Source organism: Myotis nattereri, assembly GCF_964212035.1.
Source record: "Myotis nattereri genome assembly, chromosome: 7".
NCBI classification, from domain to species: Eukaryota; Metazoa; Chordata; class Mammalia; order Chiroptera; family Vespertilionidae; genus Myotis; species Myotis nattereri.
The window spans coordinates 6,286,195-6,302,215 of record NC_138082.1 but is presented as its reverse complement, the minus strand read 5'-3'; the positions used below and the strand labels follow the sequence as shown (position 1 = coordinate 6,302,215).

At 46.8% G+C, this 16,021-nt stretch overlaps 1 protein-coding gene across 1 annotated transcript in view; it reads left to right on the top strand.

The window, feature by feature from the left end:
• Positions 1-1,459: 1,459 nt before the first annotated feature.
• HECW2 (HECT, C2 and WW domain containing E3 ubiquitin protein ligase 2) overlaps positions 1,460-16,021 on the top strand; it is a gene marked incomplete at its 5' end in the record, with an annotated part of 171,337 nt that continues 156,775 nt past the window's right edge. Inside the window, one exon of the mRNA XM_081095984.1 lies at positions 1,460-1,748. Coding sequence (XP_080952110.1) covers positions 1,460-1,748 — 289 coding nt within the window. The remainder of the gene's footprint in view (positions 1,749-16,021) is intronic.

Sequence of the window (16,021 nt, the reverse complement as noted above, 5' to 3'; positions counted from 1 at the left end):
AAGCCAGAGAGAGCTACTCCAAACTGAATAAGGCATTAATTCAGTGATTAGAATATCTTCCTATTAAAATAACAGTAGTTGCTTTTAAACAATGTTTAGGGGATTATAATAGACATACAGTATTAGTTTCAGGTGCATAACATAGTGATCAGCATTTATATACCTCGCAGAGAGATCACAAGAAGCCCAGTAACCATGTCATACGTAATTATGACGATGATACTGACTCTCGTCACCATGGTCTTGCATGGCACATGAACGTGACCTCCATTTAGTAGGTGAATCTGTCCAGGCTGGGTGAAATGTAAATATATGAAGCGATTGACTTACAAACTCAAGACTTATGCCCTAGCCCCGGTTTGGTTCAGTGGATAGAGCGTCGGCCTGTGGACTGAAGGGTCTCAGGTTTGATTCCGGCCAAGGGCACATCCCCGGGTTGCGGCTCAATCCCCATAGGGGGCATGCAGGAGGCAGCCAAGCAATGATTCTCTCTGATCATTGATGTTTCTCTCTCTCTCTTCCTCTTCCTCTCTGAAATCAATAAAGCAATATATTTTTAAAAAAGACTTGCAAATAACTTGTGTAGGTATCTATTTCATTCGTCGGTTTATTTTGTTCATTAGGTTCCACATATAAGTGAGATTAAATAGATCCAGAGACATGGAAGCCTGGAACAGACTGACGAATCTCAGAGGGAAGGGGGGCAGGGATGGGTGGGAAGACATTAACCAAAGAACTTATATGCATCTATGCATAACCCTGGACACGGGCAATAGTGCAGTGAAGGCCTGGGGAGGGGGAATGGCGGGTATGGGGTGGTGGGGGTCTTTGTGGGGAAAAAGGGGAATATCTGTAAAACGTTCAGCTGTAAAGATAAATTAAATAAAGAAATAAATAACTTGTATATATTTGTGAATGTCTTAGAAAGAGTAAGTGCCGTGTGTGCCGGGTGCTGTAGTTTTAACTATGACGGCCTCTGTGGTTACGGGAGGGGCTCCTGAAAGAGACGTGAGTGAGTTACGTTCCCATGCGAAGGAAACCGAGCAAATGAACTTGTCCTCAGTGGCCTATTTCAGCTGTTTGCATGTGCCAGGTTTTTGTGTCCTGCTATTTTGAAATGTAATAGCAGCAGCAAATACTTATGTGATGGGGGGTGTGGCGGGGTGGGTGGTGGTGGAGAGGATGCCGTTCTGCAGGAGAGAGGACACACCTACAGGGATGGTGGAGAAACCCCTGCTTCCTGACTGGCTGGGAGGAGCTGGGTGGAGGGAGGTCGAGGGCCTTGCCATCCTCTGACCTCAGCGGCCTCTGACGCCATCAGCTGACGGTGGAGTCGAGCCCGGCGCTCACCCAAGGCTTTGTGTCGGGGAGCTTAGCCCTAAGTCCTGTGCTGCGGTCCTAACGCTGTGCTTGCCTGTCCCCAGCTGTGTAGGAAGCCACCCTCGGAGAGGCGGCCGGGATGGCCGGCTCGGCCCGGGAGCACCTGCTCTTCGTGCGGCGGCGGAACCCCCAGATGCGCTACACGCTGAGCCCCGAGAACCTGCAGAGCCTCGCCCAGGGCTCCCGGCCCGAGAACATGGCCCTGCAGCGGGCCAACAGCGACACGGACCTGGTGACCTCCGAGAGCCGCTCCAGCCTGACGGCCAGCATGTACGAGTACACGCTGGGCCGCGCCCAGAACCTCATCATCTTCTGGGACATCAAGGAGGAGGTGGACCCCAGCGACTGGATCGGACTGTATCACATTGGTGAGTCACTCAGCGGGCCGGCTGCGCCCGGGCCTCGCGTGTCTCTGCGACATTGTGCTTTTCTGTGTTTTCTCCTGTAGACACGCTCACACGGGTCAATGAAGGCAGCGGGGCCGGGAGTCCTTTCTTCCTGGCCGGAGGAGGAGAGACAACAGTGTAGGTACCTTTGCTGATAGGAAGTCTGTGGTCACCTCTCTCTCCTAATTAAATTCCCAAATCTGCAGGTTTTACAGTTTTTTTTCTTTTTTTAAACTTCCTATTACCCTTGAGGAATAGTTCCATTTTGGAAAGAGGGGGCCGTTGGCATTTATGGGTATTTTTAAATGGATGGAAAAGACAATCTAGAGTTAGGTAACTGATCTGAGAAACTGCTCTGTGTTTTCTGAGGTTGAATTTCGTTAAGAACAACGTGCAGTCTAAAGTATGAGTTCAGAATTCTTTCATGTGTCCCCGGTCCATTAGGTGAAGAAAGTGTCATATTCTTCTAACATATGAGTTAGAAATAGGTTGCTCTGTGTTTTTATAAACGAGTCCCAGCTCTCTTCAGGTAATTTGTATTCATAGGTAGGTGAGTGATGAATAATGTGTCCGAGAAAGTATGAAGTCTGCTTATTGGAAAGCAAAGGTCAAAACTTTCTCACCAGCCAGTAGGAAAGCTAAATCAAATTGACAGTGAAATCTAACATTCCCCAGCATTGGAGGACTTGTTCACTGAATGAAGGGAATTAAAAAAAATTAACATTCGTTATTTTATTAGAAAGACTTCATTGCTTTCCATGTAGATTATAAACAGCATTTTTGGGGGCTTTTGTAATAAATAAATTAGGGGGAAAAGATTGGTTTATGGCAGTGCTTCTCAACCAGGGGCGATTCTGCTCCCAGAGGACATTTGGCGATGTCTGGATACGTTTCTGGTTGGTACAGCTGGCGGGGGAAATGGGAGACCAGGGATGCTGCTAAATCTACTGAGGCGCGGAGGACAGCCCCTCACAACCAAGGCTTACCTGCCCCCAACTGTCCCCAGTGCCACTGTTGGGAAACCCCGTTTGAGGCAAAGTGACAGACATCCTTGTTGAAATCATATTCATGTTAAACCCACTCGCTTTGTCTTTCTCTGGGACCAGGAGTTTTAAATTAATTAGTTTGTATTTACTGTTGTATCTCTAAATGTATAATCATGCTGGATAGCAGGAAATCTAAGACAACAAAAAACATCAATGACTTTTTCTTTTTTTTCTCTCTCTCATGACAACAGGGGGAAAGTCTTCAGCGATCAGCATTTCCCCCAAGTGCGTTTAAATACACTTTCAAAGTGAGAGGCAGGTCCATGACGTAAACATGATATTTTCATTGATGGTACCTGTTAGGTTCACAAAATATTTTACTTTTTTGGCAGTAACTCTTTTGGTTTTTATGTAATTCCACCCTTTTGGATTTTATAAACTTTTTTTTTTTTTACTTTTCTCATAATGCTTTTTCCTTCCCTCTTATTTTAGATTTCGCAATGCTTAGTATGAGACTACAAATAGCATACTGTGTTTTCTTAAATGCTTTTTTATGTGATACTAGAGGCCTGGTGCATGAAATTCATGCATTGGGATGGGGAGTTCCCTCAGCCCAGCCTATGCCCTCTCACAGTCTGGGAGCCCCACGATGGATTGCCCCTGCAGAGGGAGGCCCTGCCCACCCACCGCACCTCACTGGTTGGAGGCTTGGGCCTCCCTCTGCAGGGCAATCATGGGGCAATGGTTGGGCCCCCAACCAATCGCATTGCACCCGCCTTGGCTGGCCTGGTGCCAGCGGGTGTCATAGCGTGGTCTTCTGAAAGGTGATCCAGATGGTCGTTCTGCTGTTCAGTTGATTTGCATATTACGCTTTTATTATTATAGATTTCTTTGGGACATAATCAGTTTTATTTCTTTATATGATTTTTCGTGGGTGTGAATGATTTAATCTGTGAGATGCTAGAATCACTTAAGACATTGACTCCTGTTACTCCAGACTTTCTGCCCTGCCTTCCTTTTTGTTTCCCCACTCCACTTGTTATATTTCTCTATCTACACTAATTCCAGAAGGAAATAAAGAATTCATTTTATCTCTGGGTGACCAAAGCCACAAAGTATTTGTGTTCTTATGTATAGTTTTCTGGAGGCAGAAATAGAGTCAGAGTTTTAAATCTGGAATTAATCTAAGGATTGAGCTCAGAAAGTAGAATTGGGACAGAAATCCCTTTTTTTTAAAAAAATATGCTTTTATTGATTTTAGAGAGAGAGGAAGGGAGAGGGACAGAGAGATAGAAACATTGATGAGAGAGAATCATCTATCTGCTGCCTCCTGCATGCCCCCAATTGGGGATCGAGCCCGAAACCCAGGCATGTGTCCTGACCGGGAATCAAACCAGCAACCTTTTGGTGCACAGGACGATGCCCAACAAACTGAGCTACGCCAGCTGGGGCAGGATGTAATATCTTAAGTTGTATCCATGTGGCAACCATAAGGCATCAATCAAGAGGCATACAAGCTAAGGATGCATAACAGAACATTAGAAAGAGCTTGGGCTGGTGCTCCAAAGTTCTTGCTATATGCGAGAAAGGCTTCCCCTCTTTGTTTAAGTGCTAATTCATGAGGCTCTCTCATCCCAGCAGTTATTCCTACCTGAGCTGCTGCGGTGGCTGTACAGAAAGACGAGAAAGGCAAAGGAGATGTGCCAGTTGCTTTAAAGGCAGGGCGAGGGGTGAGCGGGCTACCGTGGTAGTTACTGCTTCAGGGAGAGCGCGTGGGGAAGCTTGGATAGAGGTGAAAACCGCTCAGATGTTTTGAAAAAGGCAAAGCAAAAACTGCTTTGCAAACGGTAACTCCAAGTCGTGGGGAAACTTTGAAAAACTGAACAGGACTACTAGTAATCGGAAGGATCTTTCAAAGGAGTCATAAAAACATGCACGTTTTCTTGGGCGTTATGAAATGAAGACAGGTGAGGTGCTGCTACATTTGGAGAAGACCTGAAAGAAAAGGGAAAAACGCAAGGCCGGGAGGCGGAAAAGAGTTTTGGGGTCCCGGTTATGTCAGATTTAAGGGTGTCAGGGCAGAACAGCTCTTGAGCGCTCCGTGAAATAGATGTGCTGAGTGCGGGTTTCATAACAGCAGCACGGACGTCAGGAATAGCTTCAGATTTCTATACCTCGTGGTGGGAAGCAGCCGCTCCCCTTAGGTTGTGTCCTGAGAATCTGGGCTGTCTCCTAGCAACGCTTAGCTTTATTTGTGGAACAGAGAGTGGTCTCTATAGAAAGCAGTTCCCAAGGGGAAGGGCTGGGTCGAGCATCGCGCTGGCGAGGTGTCTCTTATTGGCACGCTCTGCATTTTGATTGTGTTTCTCTTGGCTTAGTGTTTCTGCCTCTACAGTCTGAGTTTTTTTATTTATTTTTTATTGTTGATGCTATTACAGATGTCCCCCACCCTCCTCCCTCTGAGTTTTGTTTGGCGAATTGTTATAGTCTACACTATATAACTCACTCCAGCTGACTTTCAGCACTACGAATCTGGAGGGAAAAATAGATCCTCCTGGATCAGACACATCCATCTTCCTCTAGCCGTTTCAGGCAGCACATAGGTCCTGCTGGGAATACAAAGAAAAGCAGTTGAAAGTATCAAGACACCATCTGGGGAAACTTTGGGTGTAAACATGGCTCTGGAAGCGAATGCTCATTACCGTTTCTCACAGAGACCCCGAGACTTGCAGTGTAGCCATATGATAGCCCTGGAGCTCCACACTGCAGCAGTTCGTGCCCCGGGTGTGGTTGTTGGAAATCACCAGCGTTATGGTTTATCGTTGGTCTTGCACATGAGACTTGCCCCCTCGCATTTGACAGTGCCACTCATCGCCGCCTCCTCAGCTCGCTAAGTAACAAGAGCCAAACCGTTGGCTAAGGTGCCCAGCTCAGTCGCTTTCCCTGAAAGTCAGACAGACACCCTTCAAGCAGGAGGCGGAGCATATGACAGCGATTGGGGCTCGCACCCTGATCCCTCCGAATGCTGGGTCGTGGGCTGGTTTTCTGACCACTCAGAAGGAAGACACTTCTAAAGGCTTCAGTTGCCATTTCTCATCTGCAGGCGACTTCGGGCACGTGAACAGCGCGAGGAGGACGCACACTGTGACAATGAGAAGTATAGCTGTGCACCTGCGCGGCTCAGAGTGCTGGTCTACCATCAGTTTGTCACTAGATAAGAAGCTTTCTCCAGAATGTGGGTCGGTGTAACTGCTTCACTTCGTTAGAAAACCTTGCCATTAAAAATGGTCTACACTAAATAATGGGCTTGATGTGGGTATTTGATATTCTGGCGCAGCTTCTTATCTTGTCAGGGGCCCCGTCACGTGCAGTTGACCAGCATTTGCCTGGACCACACTTGGAGTGCACATCTCAGTGCCCACGTGTCCATGGTATCTTCAAAGATGAGTGGCAAAACAATTGTATTTTGACTCTGCCTTAAAAAAATAGCATGGCTGGTAATAGCCTATGACATCTTTCATATATCTTTGCATTTGGTTAGTAAAATAAGGTAAGGTCACAATCGTTAGCTAAGGCATTAAGATCCTATATTTCATTTATTTACTTTTTTATTTCTATTGCGCACAGGTACAAGTTTAATAGATAAGTGGAGGTGAGCATGAGTACATAAAGGATATAAAAAAATAGAGGTGCCTCTTATTTCAAAGGCATATTCTAAGATCATATATTTTATAGATCTAAAATTCCAGCGTGTTAGCTGATATTTTATGGATAAACACTAAGATCCAGGCCTCAGCCGGGTTGGCTTAGTGCAGCCGTGGGCAAACTACGGCCCGCGGGCCGGATCCAGCCCGTTTGAAATGAATAAAACTAAAAAAAAAAAAAAAAAAGACCGTGCCCTTTTATGTAATGATGTTTACTTTGAATTTATATTAGTTCACACAAACACTCCATCCATGCTTTTGTTCCGGCCCTCTGGTCCAGTTTAAGAACCCATTGTGGCCCTCGAGTCAAAAAGTTTGCCTACCCCTGGCTTAGTGTATAGAGTGTTAGCCTGTGGACTGGAGGGTCCAGGTTTGATTCCAGTCAAGGGCATGTACCTCATTGTAGGCTCAATCCCTGGCCCTGTTCTCTCTCATATCAATGTTTCTCTCTCCCTCTCCCCTCCCCCTCCCCCTCCCCCCTCTTCCTCCCCCTTCCCCCTCCCTCCCCCTTCCCCCTCCCTCCCCCTCCCCCTCTCCCTCATCCTCCCCCTCTCCCTCCCTCTCCCCCTCTCCCACTCTCTCTTAAAAAAAAAAAATCAATGGAAAAATATCCTCTGGTAAGATTAACAACAACAACAACAAAAACCTTAAAAAGCTAAGATCCGGAAGGGTGATGCCATACAGCTAGTTGGAGGCATTCGAGGCTGGGACTTGTATTTGGTGTCCCAGTCTTCACTGCTTCCTCTCTGTGGTGAAACACGTAGTCCATTGTTTTCTATCCTGTAGTTATCTGCTCAACACCTTCATGATTGTTGCAATACTGGATTATCACCAGGACTGTTACTGTTTTTTTAAACCACCTGATGAAAACAAAACGAGTGATTATCTGCCCTGATGTTGTCCTGAGCAGTAAGGCTCAGGAAAAGTCGTCTGTGTGAGGGACAGTCCTCTCTTGCATGCAGCACACTTGGAGAAATTCTGTTACCAGCTGTTAAGAGCGCAGGCTCTATAGCCAGACAGACTAGTAAATCCAAACTGCTTACTAGCTGAGTGAATTATGTAATCTTTAAAACCCAGTGTCTTAACCTATAAGAAAAAAAAACTAAGATAAGTACCAATAGGCCCTGGCTGGTGTGGCTCAGTCGGTTGGGCATCGTCCCATGCACCAAAATGTTGTGCACATGCCAGGGTGGCAGGTTCAGTCCCCAGGAGGGGGTGTGCAGAAGGCAGCTGATTGATGTTTCACTCTCACATCAATGTTTCTCTCCCTCTCCCTTCCTCTCTCTCTCTAAAAAAAAAAAATCAATAAAAATATATTTTTTAGCCCTAACCAGTTTGGCTCAGTGGTAGAGCGTCAGCCTGCGGACTGAAGGGTCCCAGGTTCGATTCTGGTCAAGGGCATGTACCTTGGTTGCAGGTACATTCCCAGTAGGGGGTGTGCAGGAGGCAGCTGATGGATGTGTCTCTCTCATCGATGTTTCTAACTCTCTATCCCTCTTCCTTCCTCTCTGTAAAAAATCAATAAAATATATTTTAAAAATATATTATTTAAAAAAGTACCAGTATCATGAGAATTAAGTAAGATAATGTGCTAAAGCTGTGGGGCTCAGGGTCAGGTACTGCTGATTGGAAACTCTCGTCATTATTTTGGCCATTAGTAACAATCATAAAGTCATTTCCTGGGAGTCTTAAGCTGAAGTATAAGCTCACCCACAGAATGAAACACAAGAAGAGACTTCCACATTAAGGTGTCCCCTTCTGGTAACAGAAAGCAAAATCCATTCCTATGACACAAAGCACGCGGAATCACATAACTCTTAAAGGATGAATGCTCAACAATGCAGTGCGTAAACTTGAGTGTTCTGTAGGTTCTAAACCAACAGGATTTTCAAGGTAATGGGAAAACTGTAGTTTCATCCGAAAGTCAATCAAAGGGAACAAAGAATTCATGTGCTGGGCATGTGGTTTTCAGAATAGCTGTCAAAAGCAGCGAAGAGTGTGTCCGTTCTGGAGCTCATGAGGCATTTTACACGATTACTGCCAAGGAAAAGTTGCTTTGGGTCACGCCTTTGCTGTTTAAGAATATTTTTAGAAAAGAAGAGCTTTGCGCATGGAATGGTTTTGGCACAACCTCACTCCGAAGTACTTTCTGTTACCTAGTTATACAGGGTGGGGCAAAAGTAGGTTTACAGTTGTTCTTACGGAAAGTCATACAATAATAAGTGATAATGCAAGATGAAACTGTTTCCCATACTCACAATGTAAACCCACTAGAATGTTTGCCCAACCCGGTATTAGTCAGAATAGGTCGGCCTGTGCTGTAGAAATGAGCTAATCCCGAAGCCTCAGTGGCTTAGGGAACAAAAGATGATTCATTGCTGATGCTGGTGGCCAGCATGGGTCGGCAGGGTCTTGCTTTGTCCTGTCATGTAGTGATGCAGGGCCACCACCCTCTTGATTTTTGCCAAATTGGGTGATGGGAGGCTCGGCCAGCTTGTCATTACACCGTCTGGAACACAAAACCTCCTGAGGCAGGTGTCAAGGGGAGAGAGCGCTGGGGACTCTTACACCAGCTCCCCAATGCTATGGCCTCGCGGTGACATTTTCACTCCTGCTCAGGGCCGTCGTTCGGCATGAGCTTCAGGATCTGCCCAACTGCCAGGGGCCTGGGAAACGGGAGACGCTCTTAGCCATTGAGCGAGCAGTCAGTGTCTCTGCCATAGTAGAGGTCTGTGACGTCTTGCTAGCAATGTGACTGCTCCACTGGTCTGTTCTAAAGCCTAAGGCATCCTTGCATGGTCACTGCAAGAGATATGGAAGCATGAGCAGACTGTGGAACCTCAGAGGTAAGGAGGAGGATGGGGTGGGAAGAGATCAACCAATGAACTTGTATGCATATATGCATAATCCATGGGAACAGACAATGGGGTGATGAGGGCCTGGGGTGGGGGACAGAAGCAGGCTGGAAGAGGTTAATGGGGGGAAAAGGAGGATCTATGTAATACTTTCAACAATAAAGATAAAAAAGGAATACATGCTGGGGTTAGGCGGTGTCATACTTTGGGATACACTTTGCAAGGCGATCAGGAGATTGAACGAGCGGCCACGCCCAGGTAGGACCACGGACAGTGTCTGACATTGTGGACTCACAGCAGCAGTGAGTAGAGCTGGAATTCGCGGCATTGCATTGGAGCCACAGACCATGGCAGACCTGTCTTTTAGTACACACATTGGAAATTTCATTCACACAGAAGTCCATGTGTTCAAAATAGTTATGGAAGACTTTCCTGGACAGTTAATGCTAAAAAAAAAAATTGTATAGCTCAGTGTATCCAAAGAAACTTTAGTATATATTATTTCCTAACATACTGGTGGCAAGTAATATTTGAATTAGGCATTCTTCTGTCCAAATATTGAGATGATTTTTATTTTCTATCAAGTTATGCATATAAATTCCCCAGTTAATCTCTCTGAAATAATTTTTAAAGAACTATCTATGTTTAACTGTGTTTAAGATTATAATTAAAGGGCTGTCATTCTAGGTATTTTCCCCCAAAATTATTATACAATATGTTGACCATTTGCTTCCTGTTTGCCTACCCATGGTTTCCATCTTCAGTATGGAAATTGCTGTATTTTCATATAGATGTAAATTAATTTTCTGAATTTAGCATGCTGACTATTTTATACTCTCATTTTTGTGTGTGTCTTTTCCTGTTCTTTCGTTTCCAAAATCATGTGTCTGCTGCTCATGCTGTCATAGATGTTTTTTTCTGGAAGTTGCATGTAGTTTAGCATGAAGAGTATACACAGTGTTTTTGAAATTCTGAAAAATGTTCTTACATATTCATAATATAACTGTTATTAAATTATTGATGAGTCAAGGAATTAACCTTTTACTCTAAGGAATAAGTTCTACTTTTGATGGTACTATAGTTATAGCACTAAGCTACGTACAATTAGAAGCCAACATGTTACTGAAAGACTATCCTAAAAGAAACAACCTTGAAAATTCCAAGTGAGAATTTACATTAAGTTAACTAACAGGATTCTAAGTATTTATTCTCTATCTTCTTACAGCATCCAAATAGATTTTTTTCTTTAAGTGTATGTCTGTGGCATGTTTTTAATATGCTAGAACATTCCATGTTGAAAGAAAAGCCTTAAGAATTCAATGAACATTTGGAAGAGGTTAAATTTTTAGTGTTGGGCCACTTGACAGCCGTTGTTTCTGTTTGCTATAACTGCCCAAACCTGTCATTCCTGGGCCATTTCCAGGAGGTAAACAAGGTGATCCGTGCCTGCACGTGGCCCATGGGGGCTGCTGACCTGAGCAAGTTCGCAGGTCAGCACATGTGATGTGACTTTCAGTTTTCCGGTCCATCATGTGATTCATTTGCCTGAATAGAGTGCCATGAAACTAATGAAATTTCCTTTAAACAATCGTTCTTATTGCCTCTAAAGATGTCTTTCTAAGTACAGCAGTACTGCTCAGACAAGCAGCAACAATATCACCTCTGCATTGTGTGACGCTGTGCATGGGAGGGACCTCATTGCTCATGAGTCTCACCCAAGGGTGAGGAAACTATATTACTTATTGAAGGAGCGTGAATGTTGGTAGGGAGGTACTGTATTTTTATCATTTGGAATCATCTATATATATAAAAGGCTAATATGCAAAGTGTCCCTGCAAGAGTTCAACTGGAAGACCGGGAGTTCTATCGCTCACTATGACGTGCACTGACCACCAGGGTTGGTGCAGAACGAAGGCCCCGGCTGGCAGCTGGAAGGTCAGAATTGGTCCTGATTGCCGGCCAGGCCTAGGGACCCTACCTGTGCATGAATTCCATGCACTGGGCCTCCAGTTAAAATATATGATTCGTCGGCTGACATTTATTGTAACCTTAGGTCACAGAGGTTTTAGGTTTTGGAAGGAAATTACTGCTCATTCACCCCACTGGCCTCGTGCTACATGAGAAACCGAGGGTGCAGGTGGATTAAGGAATTATGCCCATGGTTGTCAGTAAAATAGACAGAAAAAAACAAAGCATCTAATACAGTGATGGCGAACCTTTTGAGCTTGGCGTGTCAGCATTTTGAAAAACCCTAACTTAACTCTGGTGCCGTGTCACATATAGAAATTTTTTGATCTTTGCAACCATAGTAAAACAAAGACTTACATTTTTGATATTTATTTTATATATTTAAATGCCATTTAACAAAGAAAAATCAACCAAAAAAATGAGTTCGCGTGTCACCTCTGACACGCGTGTCATAGGTTCGCCATCACTGGTCTAATAGGACTTTCCTCTGCAGCGGGGTCCGGTGCTGGGTTAGTTCCTGCCGGGATTCTGAGTGTCAGGTTGCCTTTGAAAACCTGTCGGAATATGACTTGAGTCCCACTGAGTCGGATTTTCTTCAGTGTTGGAACGGACTCCCATCTTCGCCTGATGGCGGGTTTAGGGGCTGCTTCTATACAGGTCCCCTCTCATTTAAAACTGAAACTCTGCTCGGCCCCGGGGATTCCTGGAGGCTGCCTGTTTCACGGTCCCTCTGGGGCGGACACTCCGGGTCTGAACGGTCCCCGTGCTGTTCCGCTGGCGCCCTTTCTGTCTCTCCTCTCGGACCGAGAGGGCTCCTGCGGGTACACCAGGACGGGTCCCCGGCATCTGCTGCGCCCTCTGAGCATCATCTCGTCGGCGAAGATTAGTAGATGGTGACTCAGTTCCTGTAATGGAAGCTCATAGGGATTTATTGTATCAATCGTCTTCGGCACTGTCGACCGTAAAACAACCCTGCAGTACACACTGTCCCTTTGCCCGGGCAGTACCTCAGTGCAAGCTTTTTATTGCAAAGCCGTCACAATGTTTTTATTGCAAAGCTGTCGCTGTTGTTCAGGGACTTCTCTTCCCAGACACACAGAAATGCTCTCAGTTCTGCTGTTTCTCACATTCCCTTGTTCCCTTCCCAGTGCGCGCCCGTCTGTGGGCCTCTCTGCTGCATATGAGGTGCGTGGCCCGGGACTGTCTGATCAAAGTATAAGAGATGTTGACGATGACGATGATGAGGAAGTTATGTTTTAGCAGGCAAAGAGCCCATTCTTCTATTTCTGTCTGCTTCCCTGGCAAGGATAGCCCATGCTTTTAGAGAAAGTATGTGTTGAGTTAAGGAAAAAGGACGCCAACACGAACGGTGGGGAAAGGAGCTGGTGAACGCAGCCTGAGCCAAGGCAGAGCGTTCCTCTTAGCTGACGTTTGGAGCTGGACCGTGGCGCAGGGCTGCACCGTTTCTGCACAGGAGCGAACATTTTTGTGACTTGATGTGACCAGAGGACTTTCCATCATCTCAGAGTGACCAGAACAACCTAGGCGCTTGCTCTCATTTTACGCAGTGCCGAGCGAAGAACTGGTCCTGCCCGGCAGAGGAGAGCAGGCAGCGGGTACAGAATAACCTTGCTTTGCCTGGCCGGCATGGCTCTGTGGTTGAGTGTCCACCTAGGAACCAGGAGGTCACAGTTCAATTCCCGGTTGTGGGCTCGATCCCCAGCGGGGGTGTGCAGGAGTCAGCCCATCAGTGGTTCTCTCTCAACGTCGATGTTTCTGTCTCTCTCTCTTCCTCTCTGAAATCAATAAATATATATTTAAAAAAAGAATAATGTTGCTTTCAGTTGTACCCTGTGAGTGCCGCTTGCTCAGTGGAACAGTTCACTAAACGCCCGATTATAAAATGCATATGGGAGAACATGGGGCTAACCCTTGTCTTTGGAGTTCGGAGTGGAGAAGGCATGTTGGGATTAGCTGGGCTTGCTTTTCCAAGTTGCGGATGGAGGTGTTGCAGGGATGGGGGACCGGCAGGGCTGTATCTCCGACGCAGAGGAGGGAGTGACTGCCTGTGCCTGGGCAGAGCAGATGGAGAATGGTACCCACGGCGGGGAAAGCTGCCTTTCTCGGTGTCTTCCTCTACGTCTAGCCGACGGACAGCTGTGTTCAAGTCCCTGGAGAGAACCGCTTGTGAAGAATATGTATGTGGCAGCAGGCTCTGGGCTATTTGTGGGAAAGCAAAACATGTCACTCAAAAGCAGCCAAGGAGAGAGCCAGGAGGCCGTGTCCTCATGCTTTTGGGCAACATTGGTGGCTGCGCTGGGTGCGGAGGAGACTGCAGAGGAGTGATCATCACCAAGGACAACTAACAGCAGGCCGGGCCCGCCTCGGCCCTGGAGGCGTGCTGTGCATGGTGGCGGAAGTGAGGCCACCTGTCCCTGAGAAAGGCCTCGGGTTTCTGTAGGGACCAGCGGGAACCAGCGGGCTAAGGGAGGTGAGGGATGGAGCGGGTGGTGTGTGTGGCTGCGGGGCACCTTGTAGAATCAAGGAGCGCTCCAAACGACAGTGGGAGAGAAGGCAGGAGCGAGGTTTTCCGATTGGGGACTTCCCTCCCACGTTTTCATGATCGTGTGTTCATATTTAGAGAGTTTTCCAGGAACAGTCCGTGTAGTGCTTAGAGCACCGATTGCAGCAGCTGACTCATCATGCCCCCTCCCCGGATGGTGGAACGTGGATGAGGAAGCTAAACAGGTTCATACGTTACTTAACCCAAGATGGACAGACGGTCACAGCATTTGATCAGAGTTGCCTTAGGATTTCCTAACTCAGTGCACCTGTGATGTTCAGGAGCCACTGAAGACTTGTCCCTAAAACATGGAGCTTCTAATCCGTGACACCCTCTGGTGTTAGTCTTGAATGGTCTCATGTGGCTCGGTCCCAACCTCACAATTAGAATAGCAATTCTTAGGGGACTGGGACTGTGTCCTCTATAATAGAGCTGTTGTTGGTGGTGTTGAATCATGTCTCCCCCGCCAAGTTCATATGTTGGTGTCCTAACCCTAGTACTTCACAAGGTGACCTCACTTTGCAGAGGTGATCAAGTTAGAACGAGGTCATTGGGAGGCACCTTAATCCATATGACTGTTACTCTTATGAAAAGGGGGAATTGGGGTGAAGACGTGAAATACGGATAGGACGCCATCCGAACATGAAAGCAGCCACCTGTAGCCGGACGACCCCACCCATCACAGTCCTCAGAGGAGGGGTCTGTGGGCGCCTGGTTTCACATTTCCGGCCCCGGAGCTGGGAGACAGTGCATGTCTGCCCTGGAACCCCCCAGTCTGTGTGCTGTGTTCCAGCAGCCCTGGGAAATGAAAAAACAGACGTTTCCTTACTAGCAATGTAACTAAACAATTCTTTTTTTAAAAAAATATATTTTTAATGATTTCAGAGGGGAAGGGAGAGGGAGAGAAAGATAGAAACATCAATGATGAGAGAGAATCATTGACTGGCTGCCTCCTGAACACCCCACACTGGGGGTCGAGCCCACAACCCAGGCATGTGCCCTGACCGGGAACCAGGAATCGAACCCTGATCTCCTGGTTCATAGCTCAACCACTGAGCCACACCGGCTGGGCTAAATAAGAATTCTTTTTTTTTTTTTTTACTATTAGTTAAGGTATTACAAATGTGTCCTCATCCCCCCCTTTAACCCCCAACCTCCCCCCCACACACAAACTCATGCTCCCATCCCCCCGTTGGCTAAATAAGAATTCTTAAGCTGAGTCACATGATTGTCTCTCAGTGTAATTTGATCAAATCTATAAAGCGTTTCAAGTTTAAAACGCCTCCTCGGGAGCTTTAAGGTCTTCCAAGGCTGCCCCCTCTCCTGCCTCAGTAACGCCCCGCCCCCCCAGCACCCGTCTTCTGAGCTGGGCACCCTCTGGCGAGTCTCCTTTTATGAACAGTGCCCTGAGGTCTGGGCTTTGCCGCCCTGACTCATGTCCAGGGCTATCCGCGCTTCTACAGGGCCTCCGAGTGGGACCTGGGTTGCTTTCTTAAGCTCCTCTTGCTTTGTGGTTTCTTCACTTCTTCTGACCAAAACAACACATTGTTATCTTTAGAAGTGGTTGCACCCACGAGAAAAAAAGCACGCGGGTTGAATTGACCACAGAGCCTGGCCCTTAGATAAAAGATGCTGCTACCTCCCGCTGAGCTGTTGCATTATGGGCGTTTGGGGCTCAGAGTCCGTGTTTAGGACGGGCTGCTGTGGTCACAGCTCTCAGCACACTCTCTCCTTGCGCTGTACATGCAAGTTTACAGACTGGCCACGTCTTAACCGTGTTTGGGTTCCCAGTGCCTAGTACGCAATTCCAGTGCAATGCACGTTTGTTGGATCAGCGAGCATTTAAAAGGAAAAGGGGGACTCCGTGCCCTGAACGGTGCACGTGGATCGGACATGCAGTTGAATGCTGGGGCATGGTGCACCTGAAGCGTCCTCTGGTCTTTAGCCTCGGAGTGTTGCTGGTTTGGAGAAGGCTTTAGTCCTCGCCTGGGTTCCGAGGTTTTGTGGGTCCTCTATTCCTCGGAGCTTTAGGAGTTGTTTTCAGGGTTTGGGCACCTCTGGTTTGACGGGGAGAGGGATCCAGATAACCCCTCCGCTTCCCCCACGGTCAGTAAAAGCTCTGTTTCGGTGAGTTCGATTGGACATGCACGATCATTTTCTAGAATCCATTTGAAGTTTA